This window comes from Gorilla gorilla, chromosome 11, assembly GCF_029281585.2.
Source record: "Gorilla gorilla gorilla isolate KB3781 chromosome 11, NHGRI_mGorGor1-v2.1_pri, whole genome shotgun sequence".
Lineage (NCBI taxonomy): Eukaryota > Metazoa > Chordata > Mammalia > Primates > Hominidae > Gorilla > Gorilla gorilla.
This window is the reverse complement of record NC_073235.2, coordinates 99,178,941-99,197,599: the sequence shown is the minus strand read 5'-3', so window position 1 is coordinate 99,197,599 and position 18,659 is coordinate 99,178,941. Positions and strand designations below refer to the sequence as shown.

The window sequence follows — 18,659 nt, the reverse complement described above, 5'->3', positions numbered from 1 at the left end:
TTACTGGTCTATTGACTATTCAAGTAAAATTGACAAATACTGGTCAACTACAATTATCTCTCCCCTCCTTATTAAAATATGACATTATGTAAATCTCTGGTGAATGATACAAAATAGAAATGTAACAAGGCTGAAATAACGTAAGAATCTAAGTTCAAATTTTACCTACAGAATTTTTAATTCCATAAACATTTGTGATATAACTACACTGTGCCAGGCATTATACCAACCTCTGAAGACAAGACCAAGCTCTGAAGAATCAATGATAAAAAAGACATGGTGCCTCCTTCAAGAGAGCACCTTGTGAACCATGAGCCAAGTGGAAACAAATGCAGTCATCCTGATTGTCTTAGTTTGGGCTGCTGTAACAAAGTACCATAGACTGGGTGGCTTGTGAACAACAGACATTCATTTCTCACAGTTCTGGAGACTGGAAATCTAAGATCAGGGTGCCAGCACAGATTGGGTTCTGGCGAAGCCATCCTCTGGATTGCAGACTGTCATCTTCTCCCTGTATCCTTATGTGGCAGAAAAAGGGCAGGAGAGTTCTTTGAGGTCTCTTTTAGAAGGGCACCAATCCCATTCATTAGGGCTCTATTCTGATGAACCAATCACTTCCCAGAGGCTCCACCTCCTGATAGCATCACATTTAGGGTTAGGTTTTCAAGATATGAATTTGGGGTCAGGGGGACACAATCATTCAGTCAATTACATTAATTTCACCTGGCAAGAACGGTTGAAATGACGCAGTGGTATCTTTTTCTCAAAAGAAGTGATATTTGATCTGAGCTTTGAAGAAGCAAACAGAGAGAAATTATGAGGGCATACAAGGGTTGGAGAAGGTATTCCAGACAGAAGCAACAGCAATTTCAATGGCACTCAGGCATAACTGCAGTGGTGGTCACTGGAGGTCAAGTGGATGGAATGGTAGGACTGGATCATATTGAGAGCCTTTACATCATAATCAAGAGTTTAGACTCTATTTTATGGCATCCAGATACCATGAGAAGGGGATATGATGCATGTGAGCTTTACCTCAGCAGTGAGACCTTGTCTGCCCTCAGGCTCTCTGCTACAAAAGCAACCTGCCTACCAAAGACCTGTTTGCAAAACTGTAAGCAATGATTCTGCCTTCTATATTTTAGGAAAAATATTTTACTCCTCTGATGAATTTGGAGATATCAGTAGGGCCTGAGATGAGCGAAGGGGTTGGGAACCTGGTTCTCAGTTCAGTTTATGTCTCAGTCAGTGTGTGAATCCGGATGTCTAGTTTTTCACTGTGTTTCTCCCAGCTGGCTTTTGCTCAAGCATGATTATCATGATTTTTATCCTCTGTTGACTCTACTCCTCCATCTTAGCTGTGGGAGAAATGGCTTGAACTTAGGGCAGGATTTACAGGGATGCATTGGCTTGCTCTCTCTTACTAGCCCAAATTGTGGCATTTGTGTTTTGGAAAGGCTGGTGGCTGTGAGGAAGACAGACCAGGGGCAGGAGACAGGGAGGCTGCTGCCCAAGTCCCAGAAATTGATCATGAACACCTGATGGAAGCAGCAGCTGTGAGGTCAGCCTGGACTTGAGAGCCAGTGCTCTCCAGGAAGCATGGCAACCTTGCTTGGCCTGGGGCCTCCTTTCTCTATGGGTTCAGGCTTCCGGAATTGCCTCACACTCTGGAGGAAGCATGGCCAACCTAGTTGGCATGGGGCCTCCTTGCTCTGTGGTCTCAGGTGTTGCAGGAAGTCAGGGACCCCGAATGGAGGGACTGGCTGGAGCCGCAGCAGAGGAACATAAATTGTGAAGATTTCATGGACATTTACTAGTTCCCAAATAATACTTTCATAATTTCTTATGCCTGTCTTACTTTAATCTCTTAATCCTGTTATCTTCGTAAGCTGAGGATGTACGTCACCTCAGGACCACTACGATAATTGTGTTAACTGTACAAATTGACTGTAAAACATGAGTGTTTGAAGAATATGAAATCAGTGCACCTTGAAAAAGAACAGAATAACAGCGATTTTAGGGAATAAGGGAAGACAACCATAAGGTCTGACTGCCTGTGGGTTGGGCAAAACGAGCCATATTTTTCTTCTTGCAGAGAGCCTATAAATGGACGTGCAAGTAGGGAAGATATCACTAAATTCTTTTCCTAGCAAGGATTAATACTCTGGGAAAGGAATGCATTCCTGGGGGGAGGTCTATAAATGGCCGCTCTGGGAGTGTCTGTCTTATGCAGTTGAGATAAGGACTGAAATACTCCCTGGTCTCCTGCAGTACTCTCAGGCTTACTAGTGTGGGGAAAAACCCCGCCCTGGTAAATTTGAGGTCAGACCGGTTCTCTGCTCTCAAACCCTGTTTTCTGTTGTTTAAGATGTTTATCAAGACAATACGTGCGGCCAGGTGCGGTGGTGCAAGCCTGTAATCCCAGCACTTTGGGAGGCCAAGGTGGGCAGATCACAAGGTCAGGAGATCGAGACCATCCTGGCTAACACGGTGAAACCCTGTCTCTACTAAAAATACAAAAAAATTAGCCAGGAATGGTGGCAGGCGCCTGTGGTCCCAGCTACTTGGGAGGCTGAGGCAGGAGAATGGCATGAACCCAGGAGGCAGAGCTTGAAGTGAGCCAAGATCTCGCCACTGCACTCCAGCCTGGGCAAAAGAACGAGACTCTGTCTCAAAAAAAAAAAAAAAAAAAAAAAAAAAAAAAGACAATACTTGCACTTGCACTGCTGAACGTAGACCCTTGTCAGTAATTCTGCTTTTGCCCTTTGCTTTGTGATCTTTGCTGGACCCTTAGCAGGAGTTTCTGATTTTGCCCTCATCCTATTTCCGCAGAAGCATGTGATCTTTGTTCTCCTTTTTACCCTTTGAAGCATGTAATCTTTGCGACCTACTCCCTGTTCTTGCACCCCCTCCCCTTTTGAAATCCTTAATAAAACTTGCTGGCTTTAAGGCTCAGGTGGGCATCATGGTCCTACTGATATGTGATGTCACCCCCAGCAGCCCAGCTGTAAAATTCCTCTCTTGGTACTCTTTCTCTTTATTTCTCAGCCGGCCAACACTTATGCAAAATAGAAAGAACCCACGTTGAAATATGGGGGTGGGTTCCCCCAATACTCAGGCTTTTAGAATTGGCTCACACTCTGGCCCTATTACATAAAAACGGCTGTAACACATTTTAAACAGAGGAAGATCTTTTATCCTTTTTAATATACCCCTCTAATGTTTTTTCCCAACTTTTATTTTAGATTCGGGGGGTACACATGCTGGTTTGTTACCTCGGTATATTGCGTGATGCAGAGGTTTGGGATATGAATGATCCCATCACTCAGGTACTAAACACAGTACCTGGCAGTTAGTTTTTCAACCCTTGCCCTCCTCCCTCTCTCCTTCCTTCTAATAGTCCCCAGTTTCTATTACTGCCATCTTTACTTTGCCATTTTTTAGAAAACAAAACTGATGATAGCAAAGAATACGACAGATTTCTCCATAGTGAATAACTACAGAATTCTGAGGGTCAACTTTATACTTACACTTAATATAGATGCTGCTGAAAAGGACAAATGGTTCACCCTACTGTGGAGGTTTTTGAGAATGTCATGTGTGTTTTTAACCAACTTCGTTTGACTCTAAGCCCCTATACCAATGGGGGAGGAGGGAAATTCAACTTCAATGGTTTCTGCACCTACCCTCACCTCCTCTGGGTCTCATAGAATCTGGAAGATTTTTGTGCCCCCAGAATATGAGGGGTGAGCCCCTACTCTCCTGTCTGTCATAGTCACTATGGCTCCCTTGACCCACAGCTCTTTGCTTCTGTTCTGTTTATCACAAGAGGTTTATTTCTTCCTCCTCTTTATTCCACCTTCAAACTGAAATCTGTTGCTGTCACACACAAAAAAAGCAGTTATTGGTATGAGCAGAAAGCTGCCCGGCCTGCTCTATTAATCATATGAGCAACCTTTCCCTTATTTTTGAAGTCCTCATCATCACTGAGGAGGCACTCTATAAATAATAATTTTCCTATTCACTTAGGCCAAGGGGAAGAAAAAAGAGATTAAATTTTATGTCCCCGTTCATGATACAGCTAACGAGCTGTATCGGCTCTGGGTTTTTTTCCTTAATAGAGACAAGAAGGGTTTGAAAAGGTTATATAGTCCAATAGATGGTTTAAAAATTCCTCCCTACCTTGTTTAATTAGCATGCTTTCCCCACAATTAGCCTATGTTTGCATTTATATTATACTTCAATTTGTAATTCAATCAACACATATTTGTTGGATTTCTTTCATGTGTGTGGTTCTGTGCTGAGTACTCTATTTTCTTTTCAAATTCCACTTGAGAAATGCTAGCAAAGAATTTCATTCAGATGCCTCTGGGTGCAGAAGCACCTTTTTGCCTTTTGTCCCACTGCTTTTGTCCCAACTGCTACTTTTACAAATGCACTACTTAATGAAGAGACCAAATTAGATAATTTGGACCAGAAACTAATGGTTTGAGAACCTAAAATATTGTGGGTTTTTTCTCTCTCTCTCGATTGAACCTATTAACCAAATAATTATAAAATATCTACTTAGTGCTGTGTTGATACATTTTGAAGGAAATGTCATAATCAACTTTATCAGTAGTACCTTCTGCTCTTTAAAAAAGAAATTTAAAATCAAGAAACTGGCCAGGCATGGTGGCTCATGCCTGAAATCCCAGAACTTTGGGAGGCTCAGGCAGGAGAATGACTTGAGACCAGGAGTTTGAGACCAGCCTGGGCAACATAGTGAAACATGGTTCTACAAAAAAAGAAAAAAAAAAGAGAGCCAGCCATGTTGATGTGTGCCTGTAGTCCTAGCTACTCGGGAGGCTAGGGTGGAAGGATCACTTGAGCCTAGGAGGTGGAGGCTGCAGTGAGCTGTGATTGTACCACTGCACTCCAGCCTGGGTGACAGAGTACGGCCCTGTCTCTTAAAAAAAGAAACAAAGGAATTAATTTTTTTTAACTTAAACATATAGTTCTATGTTCTATTAATCATCAGGGAAACTCCAGTGTTAAGGAACAAGACTATAGTATGTATGTTACCTTTGGTCCATCGGTTCCTTTGAGAAACTATAAATATTTCTTAAAAATTTAAGAAGCTCTTAAAAGAACAGATGAACTATGTTTTTATACAAATGGAACTATCAATTATTCATAGATAAATGGCTATGAAAATCTGTTGTAATTTATTCAGCCAGTATTTCCTGTTTTAAAAGTGCTTGCATATTGGGCTCAACATTGGGCACTGGGAATGTGAGGGTGGGCATTGTCTAAGGAGTTTATAGTGTTGTGACTTTTTACTATAATCTCAGTAAAAATTTTTTTTTTGATTTGTTTTTTATTATACTGTAAGTTCTGGGGTACATGTGCAGAACACGCAGGTTTGTTATACAGGTATACACGTGCCATGTTGGTTTGTTGCACTCATCAACTCGTCATCTACATTAGTTATTTCTCCTAGTGCTATCTCTCCCCCAGCCTCTCAACCCCCTATAGGCCCCAGTGTGTGATGTTCCCCTCCCTGTGTCCATGTGTTCTCATTGTTCAACTCCCACTATTGAGTGAGAACATGCAGTGTTTGGTTTTCTGTTCCTGTGTTAGTTTGCTGAGAATGATGGTTTCCAGTTTCATCCATGTCCCTGCAAAGGACATGAACTCATCCTTTTTTATGGCTGCATAGTATTCCATGGTGTATATGTGCCATGTTTTCTTTATCCAATCTATCATTGATGGACATTTGGGTTGGTTCCAAGTCTTTGCTATTGTGAATAGTGCTGCAATAGACATATGTGTGCATGTGTCTTTATAGTAGCATGATTTGTAATCCTTTGGGTGTATACCCAGTAATGGGATTGCTGGGTCAAATGGTATTTCTAGTTCTAGATCCTTGAGGAATTTCCACACTGTCTGCCACAATGGTTGAACTAATATACACTCTCACCAACAGTGTAAAAGCGCTCCTATTTCTCCACATCCTCTCCAGCATATGTTGTTTCCTGACTTTTTAATGATTGCCATTCTAACCAGTGTGAGATGGTATCTCATTGTGGTTTTGATTTGCATTTCTCTAGTGACCAGTGATGATGAGCTTTTTTTCGTGTTTGTAGGCTGCATAAACGTCTTCTTCTGAGAAGTGTCTGTTCATATCCTTCGCCACTTTTTGATGGGGTTGTTTTTTTCTTGTAAATTTGTTTAAGTTCTTTGTAGATTCTGGATATTAGCCCTTTGTCAGATAGACAGATTGCAAAAATTTTCTACCATTCTGTAGGTTGCCTGTTCACTCTGTTGACAGTTTCTTTTGCTGTGCAGAAGCTCTTTAGCGTAATTAGATCCCATTTGCCAATTTTGGCTTTTGTTGCCATTGCTTTTGGTGTTTTAGTCCTGAAGTCTTTGCCCATGCCTATGTCCTGAATGGTATTGCTTAGATTTTCTTCTAGGGTTTTTATAGTTTTAGGTCTTATGTTTAAGTCTTTAATCCATCTTGAGTTAATATTCATATAAGCTGTAAGGAAAGGATCCAGTTTCAGCTTTCTACATATGGCTAGCCAGTTTTTCCAGCACCATTTATTAAATAGAGAGTCCTTTCCCCATTGCTTGTTTTTGTTGAGTTGGTCAAAGATCAGATGGTTGTAGATGTGTGGTGTTATTTCTGAGGGCTCTGTTCTGTTCCATTGGTCTATATATTTGTTTTGGTACCAGTACTATGCTGTTTTGGTTACTGTAGCCTTGTAGGACAGTTTGAAGTCAGGTAGCATGGTGCCTTCAGCTTTGTTCTTTTTTTTTCTTCTTTTTGGCTATGTGGGCTCTTTTTTGGTTCCATATGAAATTTACAGTAGTTGTTTCCAGTTCTGTGAAGAAAGTCAATGGTAGCTTGATGGGAATAGCATTGAATCTATAAATTACTTTGGGCAGTATGGCCATTTTCACTATATTGATTCTTCCTATCCATGAGCATGGAATGTTTTTCCATTTGTGTCCTCTCTTATTTCCTTGAGCAGTGGTTGGTAGTTCTCCTTGAAGAGATCCTTCATATCCCTTATAAGTTGTATTCCAATGTATTTTATTCTCTTTGTAGCAATTGTGAATGAGAGTTCACTCATGATTTGGCTCTCTGTTTGTCTGTTACTGGTGTATAAGAATGCTTGTGATTTTTGCACATTGATTTTTGTATCCTGAGACTTTGCTGAAGTTGCTTATCAGCTTAAGGAGATTTTGGGCTGAGACAATGGGGTTTTCTAAATATACAATCATGTCATCTGCAAACATAGACAATTTGACTTCCTCTTTTCCTAATTGAATACACTTTATTTCTTTCTCTTGCCTGATTGTCCTGGCCAGAACTTCCAATACTATGTTGAATAGGAGTGGTGAAAGAGGGCATCCTTGTCTTGTGCCAGTTTTTAAAGGGAATGCTTCCAGTTTTTGCCCATTCAGTATGTTATTGACTGTGGGTTTGTGATAAATAGCTCTTATTATTTTGAGATACGTTCCATCAATACCTGGTTTATTGAAAGTTTTTAGCATGAAGGTTGTTGAATTTTGCCGAAGGCCTTTTCTGCATCTATTGAGACAAATCATGTTGTGGTTTTTGTCATTGGTTCTGTTTATGTGATGGATTACATTTATTGATTTGCATATGTTGAACCTCAGTAAAAATTTAATATTTCAACATTATTAGATACTTTAAAGTCCTGGGGTTTTAAAGAGAGTGATGTAATACAATTCCAGGGTATTCATTTACTCACCTAACCATTGACATGTAAACAAACAAGTCTCTCACATTTTAACAACTACAACACTTTTCCTTGACTCTACTTTTCACTCTAGTAACTACCTTCTTTCTTTTCATAGCTGCGTTTCCAAGAGCTTGCTATACTCACTCATTTTCCTCTCCATCCACTCCCTTCTAATCTGACTTTCTACTAAAACAGTTCAAATGCTCTATAGACCTAATTTTATCCAATGTGTCCCTTCTTGAAACACTTTCTTCTGTTGCTTCCATACTTTGCTGATTTTCCCTCACCTTCAGGGTCTCTTTTGTAGATTCCTGTATGTGGCTGTTACATGTTAAAATTTTTCAAAGCTCAAGTTTTTGGCCCCCTTTTTTCCTCATATTCTAACCTTTACTGAGGTAATCTCATTCACTTCTATGCCAACAACTCCCAAATTTACATTTCCTTCCCAGATTTCTCCTTTGAGCTCCAGATCTGTGTATCCTATTGCATACTCTCCAACCCCACGAGGAAATCTCAAAGCCTCCTCTAACTCAACACATTCCAAACAGAATGATGATCTTCACTCCTCCGTGCCTGGGTTTGATATCTTGGTGAATGGCACTGTAACCCACTCACCTGCATAACCCACGGACCTAGCAATTGGTTTTGAAACTCCTATCTCCTTAGCCCCCCTCCCCGTAGTACCCAGTACATTAACAATCCCTTATAAATCTCTCTCAGGTCTACCCATAATCTCTGCATCTGTGCTAACATCGCCCTAATCCAAGTTAACATCTTTTCCTGCCTGGACTACTGTGTAACCACCTAACTGGCTTTGCGCAGCCCTCTTTTCTAGCTCAGTCTCTCCTCCCCACTGCAACCAGAATAACCTTTTAAAAATGCAAGTATGATCAAGTTTCTTAGATGCCTAAAACCCTTTAATCAGTTAGCATTACTTGTAGCCGAAACATCATAATCTGACTACCTCTCCGGCCCCATCTTGCGTCAGGCATCCCACTTGCTCCCTCTACGCCTGGCATAATTTCAGGACCTTTAAAGTGCCCCATTCCTAGCACAGCTGTTCACCGTGTTTGACACACTTCTCCCTCTGTCTTCCTCAGGTTGCCTAGGTAACTCCTATTCAATTGACTGGATGTAAGGTCATTTCTTCACAGAAGACTTCCTTGGCTCTCAGACTGAATGAAATTCCCTTTTTCTATACTTTCATAGCACTCGCTATTTCATAGAAATGATTGTTCACTTATATGTACACATTTGGTTGTACGATTTGATTAATGTTTATATTGCCCACTACTCTATTTAATGAGGGCAAGGACTGTATTTATTATTCTTACCATTTCATCCTCAAATCCTGTTGCAGTACCTGGCACATAGTAGGCACTTTCTAAAAGTCTGCTGAATGAATAAACAGAGGAAATGAACAAATGAAGGGCAGAGGTTATAGTAACTTGCCCAGGGTCAAGATGGCAAGACTGAGACTATAGCCAGGTTTGCTAATTTCCAGTCGAGATCACCAGCCTTCTGAATAAATATCTTGTCCTAAATTTTGTTCTAAATCATTGGAACCAAAGCAACGTCACAACTCAAGTCCAATTTCTCGGCCTACCATTTTCTACAGATGGCATTTATTCAGCAAGGGAATGTTGTAGGTATAGTAATTTTTCTTTTTTCCATGAAACGTGTTATCTTCTTGCTCTATTTTGAAGAGATATTATGATAAATGATGCCACTATTTAAAACTTGTAAAGCTTCTTGAGATTCTCAGAAAAAAGTACAAGGTATAGGTCAAAAAGAGTAATTTTGTCTCTCACAAAAGAATTTTCTGTTCAAAAAATGCTGTTAACTTGAAAAAGTCATATCTCCAAAAGAACATTCTAATAGGTGGGATAATCATCATCATATTTCCAGCTATAATACATCATATTTCCAGGTGTATCCCTTCCCTTAAAAGTAAAAAAGGAGAAAATCACTTTGCGGTGTGGAAGTGCTTTGTGTGTTTTATAAAATCCACATAACATGTTCGTGGTTCAAGGAGTGGCTGCTGCATTTCTAAGGCAAATAAGCTTATCCCTGAAGAAGCTTGAAGATCTGACTCTCAAGAATCTTTGTGCTCTGGATGAAAAAGGAATCATTATTTTTTAACTCCCCTGCTCAAGTCAGTGACTTCCACTGGCACCCAATCCATTGGTTATAAGTACCCATGAATTGCCTTGCCAGTTATAGGCAGGATAACCTAGGAGGACCAACCAAAACCAAACTCCTGGTAAGCTTTATTAGCCTTTTCTACGATGTGTCTCAGTTTCCATTTCACACCTTGGAGTGGAAGACAATCTCTACTCACACTGGTGTGGTATGTGTCTGTCTGTCTCAGATGTGTGTGTAAGGTGTATTTCTCAGCTTGGTATCTGAAGTAATTTCTTTTTCTTTTCTTTTTTTTAAAGACTGCTGTCTTAAGGCTTAAAAGTAATTTAAGGTTTTGTTTTTTGTTATTTTAAGAGTTGCAGTTTCTTTGGAGACAACAAAGTACTTTTTTTCCAAAGATGAAAAAGGCATATTCAGACTTTCTATGTTATGTTCCATAATTGTTTTGCTTATCACTGTATAACATTCTCATTATCATGGGCTACTTTAAGCTAATCAGTTGCATTTTGGGGTCCTCATTTAGAAGTCAATCTGGAAAAAAGATGGCTGTAAAACTTAGATAAACCAGTATGCTATTTCTCCTTCCTTGTCTGCCTTTACAGATGTTTCCTCTTTCTCTCTCTCTTCCCTGACTATCTCTCTCAATGATCATTGACAGCTCCCGCATCCCCTCTTTCACTCAGCTTCACTCCACCATGACCAGAGCACCTCTCCTGCTACTATGTGTTGCCCTGGTGCTGCTTGGGCATGTGAATGGAGCCACGGTAAGAAATGAGGACAAATGGAAGCCACTCAACAACCCCAGAAACAGAGATCTGGTAAGAACACACTTGGGGCCTGGGTTTCAGGATAGAACTAATGCCTCTTTGGATTTATGCACACAGCATTCTGTTTTCCAGAACGTAGTGGAAAGGGGGCTACCAAGGGTTGAGAAAATTCTCCAACAGGATTGGACCAGAGTTTTACTACCCTAGTGGTTGGCAACCTATTGTTTCTCTGGCCAGTTTACATTTGTTTCTGTAAAGAGAAACAAATTTATATTTAGAAACAATCTTATACACACATAGTACAATTCATTTGTAACTGATCTTATATACACATTGACTTTGTAGCCTTGATTTCTAATACACATAAAAAATAAAGAGTGTAACAGGGAATTGCTGGTGCATAGCTTAGATTGAACTGATGATAAAACAAGTTATCATATAACTAGAGATTGCCAAGCTCAGCTGCAAAAATTGAAAGTTGACCCTGCATGGGTATCAATTTACTGGACATATTTTCAACATATAGTTATCTATAAAATAGAATTCAAAAGATCAGTAAACATTCTCTTTAAAAAAATGCCAAATACAATAAACATGTTGACATGACTATTTTGAAATATGGTTTTTCTAAAGTGAATGATGTGAAATATAACAACATAGGATTAAAATAAACTGAGATAAGAGACCAGCAGGATTTGTTTTCTGGTCACAGCTGCTGACGAAAACAGGATCTGGTCCAGACAGGATAAAGTGAAAACACTGGGTGAAACCAGCAGATGGCAACAAAAGTGGTCCCGACCTGCTCTCATTGCTCTTAGGATATGATCCTCCCCTCAGTGCCATGACAGTTTACAAATGTCATGGCAATTACCTGGAAGCTACCACTCCTTTCCATGGCAATGACCTAAAAGTTACCACCTCTTTCCTAGAAAGCTCTAAATAACTCCCTTCTATTTGCATTAACCCATCCCTTAATTTGCATATATTCAAAAGTGGATAAAAACACAGTTGATAAGAGCCCATATGTTGTCAGCCCTGAGTGCACTACCTATGAATTAGCCTTGTTCTGGTAGGAGCAGTACCTTTCAATAAAAGATTGTTACCACAACCAGCCTGCCCTTAAATTCTTTTCTGGGCAAAGCCAAGAACCCTCCTGTGCTAAGCTCCAGTTTTGGGATTTGCCTGTCCTGCATCAAAGCAAGTAGCACTTTGCACATCTTCTGTGTTCATTTCCTAATGGAAATCTGAAAAGAAACTATTGCAGAAGGCAACAACAGAGATCTCATATTAAGGAAGAGGAGATACTGAGCTGCTTATTATGGAGTTCATTTTCACCTTTGACCTTAGTACTCAGAGATAGTTCACAATGAATCTTTCCACTGTGGTGCCGCTCCATAGTCTTCCTTCAATTTTCAGTAAGAATGGTGAATTATTTTGGTTAGGGTTGAAATGTCAGAAAGAAGGTACAGAGGAGGGGAGGCGAAGTAGCTGAAGCATGTACTTGTATTTCTGGATTTTGAATTTCTTGCCTCTTAGATTAGCCTTAAAGTCAATTCAGGGGAAAAATAGAGGGAAAAAAAAATCACCTTTATTTTTCGTGTTTCATTTATATCTGGCATTGACCATTTTCTTTCTCTCTTTAGTTTTTCAGAAGGCTTCAGGCATATTTTAAGGGCAGAGGTCTTGATCTTGGAACATTTCCAAATCCTTTCCCCACGAATGAAAATCCTCTCTTTCCAATCAGAAATTACTGCTTCTGCATCTGCAGATTATGAAGAGCAGAAAAACTCCTTTCACAATTATCTCAAAGGCTGAAAGTTTCTTCTGAGCTCAGGTAAAAGTTGGCCCTTTATTCTGGATCTGTCCAAACATACAAGTCAGCCATAAAGTAGATATTTTGAAAGTATTTATTTGAAAAAATAATTTTATTTCCTCATAGAAATAAGTGCTCAGTTCTGCTTATACTCATTACTATTAAGTATTTCGATTTGGTTCAAGTATTTTACAGTCTTGTTTTAAAAAGAAATGACAGTTTTTGTTTTTTAAGCATAGTTATCCAGGCAGAGACATATTAAAATAATAGAATTATCTCTTAATAGGATTATTAAATTAATAACATGGCCACACTCTTACCTGTATCTTTTTCCAGACCAACTGATATAGCTAAGTTATGTGGAAAATCTACATAAAGAAATATGTCAAATTGAGCTGTTGGATTAGATGGGAATTAAAAGTTAAAAGTATGGTTCTTTGGGGGATAAAGTATTATGCATATATTTGAGCTTGAACTTCCTCACCTATAGGAGGAAAAGGTTGACTATTAGTAAGGATGGCATTTTTCTCATAGAAAAAAATTAAAAATTTATTAAGATTTGAATTGAATTTCATTACTTTTTTTGTTGTTGTTGAGGTAGAGTCTCACTCTGTCACCCAGGCTGGAGTGCAATGGTGTGATCTTGGCTCACTGCACCCTCCACCTCCTGGGTTCAAAGGATTCTTCTGCCTCAGCCTCCTGAGTAGCTGGGATTACAGGTGCCTGCCACCACACTCAGATAATTTTTGGATTTTTTTTTTTTTTTAGTAGAGACAGGGTTTCACCATATTGGCCAGGCTGGTCTCGAACTCCTGACCTCGTGATCCACCTGCCTCAGCCTCCCAAAGTGCTGGGATTACAGGCATGAGCCACCACGCCCAGCGAATTTCATTACTCTTATTACTTAGCATTCCTATCAAACCAACACCTACCATTTAAAAAGAACAAGTATGATTGGCCGGGCGCGGTGGCTCACACCTGTAATCCCAGCACTTTGGGAGGCCGAGGGGGAGGATCACGAGGTCAGGAAATCGAGACCATCCTGGCTAACACGGTGAAACCCCATCTCTACTAAAAATACAAAAAATCAGACGGGCGTGGTGGCCAGCGCCTGTAGTCCCAGCTACTTGGGAGGCTGAGGCAGGAGAATGGCATGAACCTGGGAGGTGGAGCTTGCAGTGAGCTGAGAGCATGCCACTGCACTCCAGCCTGGGTGACAGAGCGAGACTCAGTCTCAAAAAAATAAGAACAAGTATGGTGCATTCCAAGCAAATACATTATGATTTCAATCCATTAGCTTTTTGTTTAGCTGAATAATAAAGGGAATGGAATCATAATTAAAATCTTTTCCCATTCTCCCACAAGTGTAATTTTGAAATTCTGAGGAAGCATGCCTTTCTTGTGCTTCATAGTGTTTGTGAAAGGGTTTTCATTATTTGTTCTTTTAAATGTGATGATTAAAAAATAATGATTGCTATTCTAAAAAGAACGTATAACTTACCATGTGGAATATGCCCTTGGATATTGTTCTAAAATGAGAAAATAAAATAGAAGAAACAATAAGATGTTAATGAAGTTTTCTCTTGGCTATTATTTACACTTAGGCCTTAGGGTATCAGAGAATAGTTATTAATACCATACTATCTCTCTTAGTAAAAGGCAGATAAATTGCTTGTAAGCCTCGGCTTCTTCATCTGTAAATTGCAGATACTAGTTTCTACCTTACAGAAAGTATCATAGAAAATATCAAATAAATACTTTCATGTGAGCATGGAATGAGGTAATATAAAAGGGCAGGAAACTGATAAAGCACCCAGTTGGTGGTATCGTAAAAGAACAGGAATTATTTACTTTTATGAAAAAAAAAAAAGCTTCTGATTTGGAGTATATTTCATAATTATGAACTCTATGTTCCTTACATCTCTGGTGAGAAAATGAAGACAAAAAGAGTTTTCAGTAAAATATGTTGATTTGGGGGTCTTTGTGTTGATTGTGTAGTCTTCAGTTTCTATTTAATTATAACATTGTCTTGTTCTTTCAGGTGTCTGGCTATTTTAAAACTACAGATGAAGCTTCTCATTAGAAAAATTCAACCATTGTCATAGCTAAACTTTCATGGAGTTTCTTTCCCCCTCACTTTTATTTTTCAGTTTGTAGTGATTTTATTCCACATTTCCATATCTACATATAAATCGCTGGAACTATGATTTCTATGCATATTTATGGACTTTTTTTCCTGTGAAACCATAAATATTGATGTAGAGCACCGCATGTATTTGTAGGAGTTACAAAAACATCACAAACTGAAAAAAGATTATAATCTAAATTAGATGTTTAAGCTTGTTTTTAAAACTTGTCTTTTATGTTTATTATCTTTTATCGACCAATATATTTTTTTAAAGGGACATGCTCACTTTTAGTATAGTAAAATTCATTATATGTGATAGAGGGTTGGGTTTAAAATTTGTCTTCCTTTCCTAAAAAGAAGATGCATTCCCATGTTCAGCATACACTACCAAAATCCTTCACAGTTTTAGTTTCATAAGAAATGAGGGCAAGTGATAAACAGCCACAATTAAGTTAAAATGGAAGCAAACAACAACAACAAACATGGGATTCTAGAAGTTGTCAACGCCTCCAAAGATGCTCTTTGCCAGAGTATTCAGAGGTGGACATTGTGCCACATCAAATATTCTAGCAATGCCCGAGCCCTTGCTCTCATACACAACCTCCTCAGGAAGGAAAAGTAGAAACAGGTGATTTCCTCTCTTTCCAACCAGCCCCTGCTCTCCTTACTCTAGCTAATGCTGAGTTATTCTGATTCCCATACTCACATTTGGAATAGTTGCTTTTCCTGTATCTTTATAGATAGCTGCATCATCTTCTCTGTGATTCCTGCAAAAGGAATGTTGCACTAAAATGCAACATTGTCCTAACATTAGTCTGTGCATTTCAAAATATTTTAATGTGGCTTTTTTTGGGTGGATTATTGATATTGTATATGAAGAATAAAATATTTGTGCAAGAACAGATTTTGTGTCTGGTTTAAGATGTTCTATTGTAATTAGTCGTATATGTGTCTGTTTCCCCTGAAGAGTCGTGAGGTCTTTGTGAGCAGAGACCATATCTAATTCACCTTTATTTCCCCAGCACCTAGTACAATGCCTAGCATGGAGCAAATGTTCAATAGATACTTGTTGAATTGAAATAAACACGTGCTATTCATCCAGTTTTCACACAGTAATGGAAGCTGCTTTTAGTTAATGTCAAAACTTTTTTTCTTGCCATTTAAAAAATGTAAGTAATTCTTGATGAGCTATTCTTCAGAAAAGCATAGCTTATTCATATAAATGGTAGAGTGGTAGGGAGTTTTTCACCTCTGTCGAGTTCCAAGTACTAGTGGCTGGTTTTCACTTTCTTACTACTATCCCTGCTCTCGGTGTTAAGACCTCCACAAAGGGAATGCTCATCAGTTTCAGGGCATTGAAAAAAAAAAGGAAGGGCGTCCACATGGGGCATTTAGCTATGAGCTTGCAAAGTTTTGGGGCACGGGCATTCATCCTTCAACTGGATTATTATTTTTTGTTTTGACAGGGAGTCTCACTCTGTCGCCCAGGCTGGAGTGTAGTGGCACAATCTCGGTTCACTGCAACCTCTGCCTCCTGGGTTCAAGTGATTCTCGTGCCTCAGCCTCCCTAGTAGCTGGGATTACAGGCGCCCGCCACCACGCCTGGCTAATTTTTGTATTTTTAGTAGAGACAGGGTTTCACCATGTTGGCCAGGCTGGTCTCGAACTCCTGACCTCGTGATCCACCCACCTCGGCCTCCTAAAGTGCTGGGATTACAGGCATGAGCCACTGTGCCCAGCCCAGCTGGAACATTTTTATGGATGGAAGCCCATACCTCACACTGACTAGAGTTTCTTAATGGTAGTGCTATTGGCAGTTGGGGGAAGCCAAATTATCACTGTGCGTGATCATTTAGTACACCTGGTCCCCAGATACTCTATGTTAGTAGATTCCCCATCTCTGCCCTATTTTTTTATTTTTTATTTTTTATTTTTTTTTGAGACGGAGTCTTGCTCTGTCGCCAGGCTGGAGTGCAGTGGCACCAGGCTGGAGTGCAGTGCAGTGGCTTTGAAAAGGAAGGGCATCCACATAGGACATTTAGCTATGAGCTTGCAAAGTTTTGGGGCAGGGGCATTCATCCTTCAGCTGGAAATTTTTTTTTTGAGATGGTGTCTCCCTCTGTCACCCTTGATCCCTTGACCTCGTGAGCCACGTGCCAGGCCTGCCCTATCATTTCGACAATCAAAACCTCCCAGGGGCCCAGCGTGGTGGCTCACGCCTGTAATCCCAGCACTTTGGGAGGCTGAGGTGGGCCTGAGGTCAGGAGTTCGAGACCAGCCTGGCCAACATGGTGAAACCCTGTCTCCTGTAAAAATACAAAAATGAGCCGGGCGTGGTGGCTCGTGCCTGTAGTCCCAGCTACTCAGGAGGCTGAGGCAGGAGAATCACTTGAACCCCGGAGGTGGAGGCTGCAGTGAGCCTAGATCACGCCACTGCACTCCAGCTTGGCGACAGAGCGAGACTCCGTCTCAAACAAACAAAACCCCCAAAACCTCCCTACACACATTTCTAAAATTCACTAGTGAAATGATTTTGCTCTTGGCTGAGAACTAATGCCAGAACATAGATGAAGTGTATGTAGTGTTTGCTCCAATGCAAATAAATGTTCTGCAGGTGTTTTACGTTCTGGAGAAGTCTCTGGTACTTCTCTATATAGGTCCTTGGCAATCTCTCAACACTGAGAGGAGCTTCTGCTCCTCTTCAGTGAGCACCCCATTCCCCGGCACTTGGCCTATTGTCCTCTGTCCCAGATCTAGGGTGGCCAAGAACTGTTAAGAGTGTGAGCTTTTATCCTACTTGCAAGCTACACACTAGTTTTCTACACTTTCATCAAACTTGGCAGATACATGAGACACCTTATGTCTGAGACAACTGACTTTCTTACTGATGGCATGGCAGGTAGCGACATAAGTTTTACATTCACATCAGTTTTCCTTACTCCCCAAGTATCAAGGGAGCCATGTGAATGTGGGTCCAGGGGTATGCAGTGCACAAGTGGGTTTGTGCCAAAGCTGAGGAACTCCAAACTTAGGAAATCCCCACTCTTCTAATGGGACTGCTAGCAAACGCGCCCAAACTCTGCCCAGAGGGAAACATTTATTACACTGTTTGGAAAACAAATTTGCTCCCTGCCCCAGAAGGAGACAATAGCTCCACCTTTCAAGGCTGTTTGATTTGAAAACAGCCTTGAAAAGCTAGCCTGGAACAAAGCTATCAAAAGCTTTTTCAGAACAATGAAAAAGCCATGGAAAAACAGTCTCCCACATAGGGTCACAGCCCATCCTGGCTCTTTTCCCTGGCAAGAAGAAAGAATGTATGCTTTTAATTATATGGTCATGGTAAAAATTCAATGTTCTGCTTCCTTCAGACTTTCCATTTTGATTTTCCAAACAAGCCTGAATGTATTTTTATTATGGCTGCAACCATTCCACTTCATCTCAAGGTAATGTGGATACCTCTGACTCATCAGGTGACAAATCTCTTCCAAAGAAGTGGGGGAAAGAAAAACAAAGATTGAAATTTCAAGATATGTTGCAACAGTCTGACCTCTAAAATAACTTTCATGTCATTAAGGTGTTCCATAGCCCCCCCCCAAAAAAAACAAAAAACCAAAACACACACACAAAACAAACAAACAACAAAAAACTACCCTCCTACCCCTTGTTCACTGCTTCCTGTTCTTCATAACATGAATCTATATCTCCAGAATTGTTATTCCCATATTCCAGATAGCCAGCAATAAGACAAGATAGTCTAAGTCTTTTGGGTCTTAGGAGAGTATTCTCCTTACAGGTAACCATCCCTTCTCACTTGATTTCTTTTCTTTTCCCCTAGGAGAGTTAGGACTGAAGATTCCTAAATTCCTCTTAGACACAATTGCTCCACTGTCTGGAAAAACTTAGGGGAGAATTTCCCTATAAGTGGTTTAAGTGGATTACTTTAACACACTCTACCCTGCTCACCTTCCATATTTTATACCCAGGTAGGACTCTGAGGATCCTTCCTCATGAGAAAGGGGAAGACTTCTAGCTGCGAGATATTTTTTTTTCAC

General features: G+C 40.1%; 1 protein-coding gene across 1 annotated transcript; it reads left to right on the top strand.

The window, feature by feature from the left end:
• Nucleotides 1-1,015: 1,015 nt before the first annotated feature.
• Nucleotides 1,016-12,500, top strand: C11H2orf66 (chromosome 11 C2orf66 homolog). Its single transcript, XM_004032991.5, is given in 4 exon segments — nt 1,016-1,114; nt 10,583-10,717; nt 12,310-12,395; nt 12,397-12,500. Coding segments are annotated over 4 exon segments (405 nt in total). The 3' UTR covers nt 12,482-12,500.
• The last annotated feature ends 6,159 nt before the right edge of the window (nt 12,501-18,659 follow it).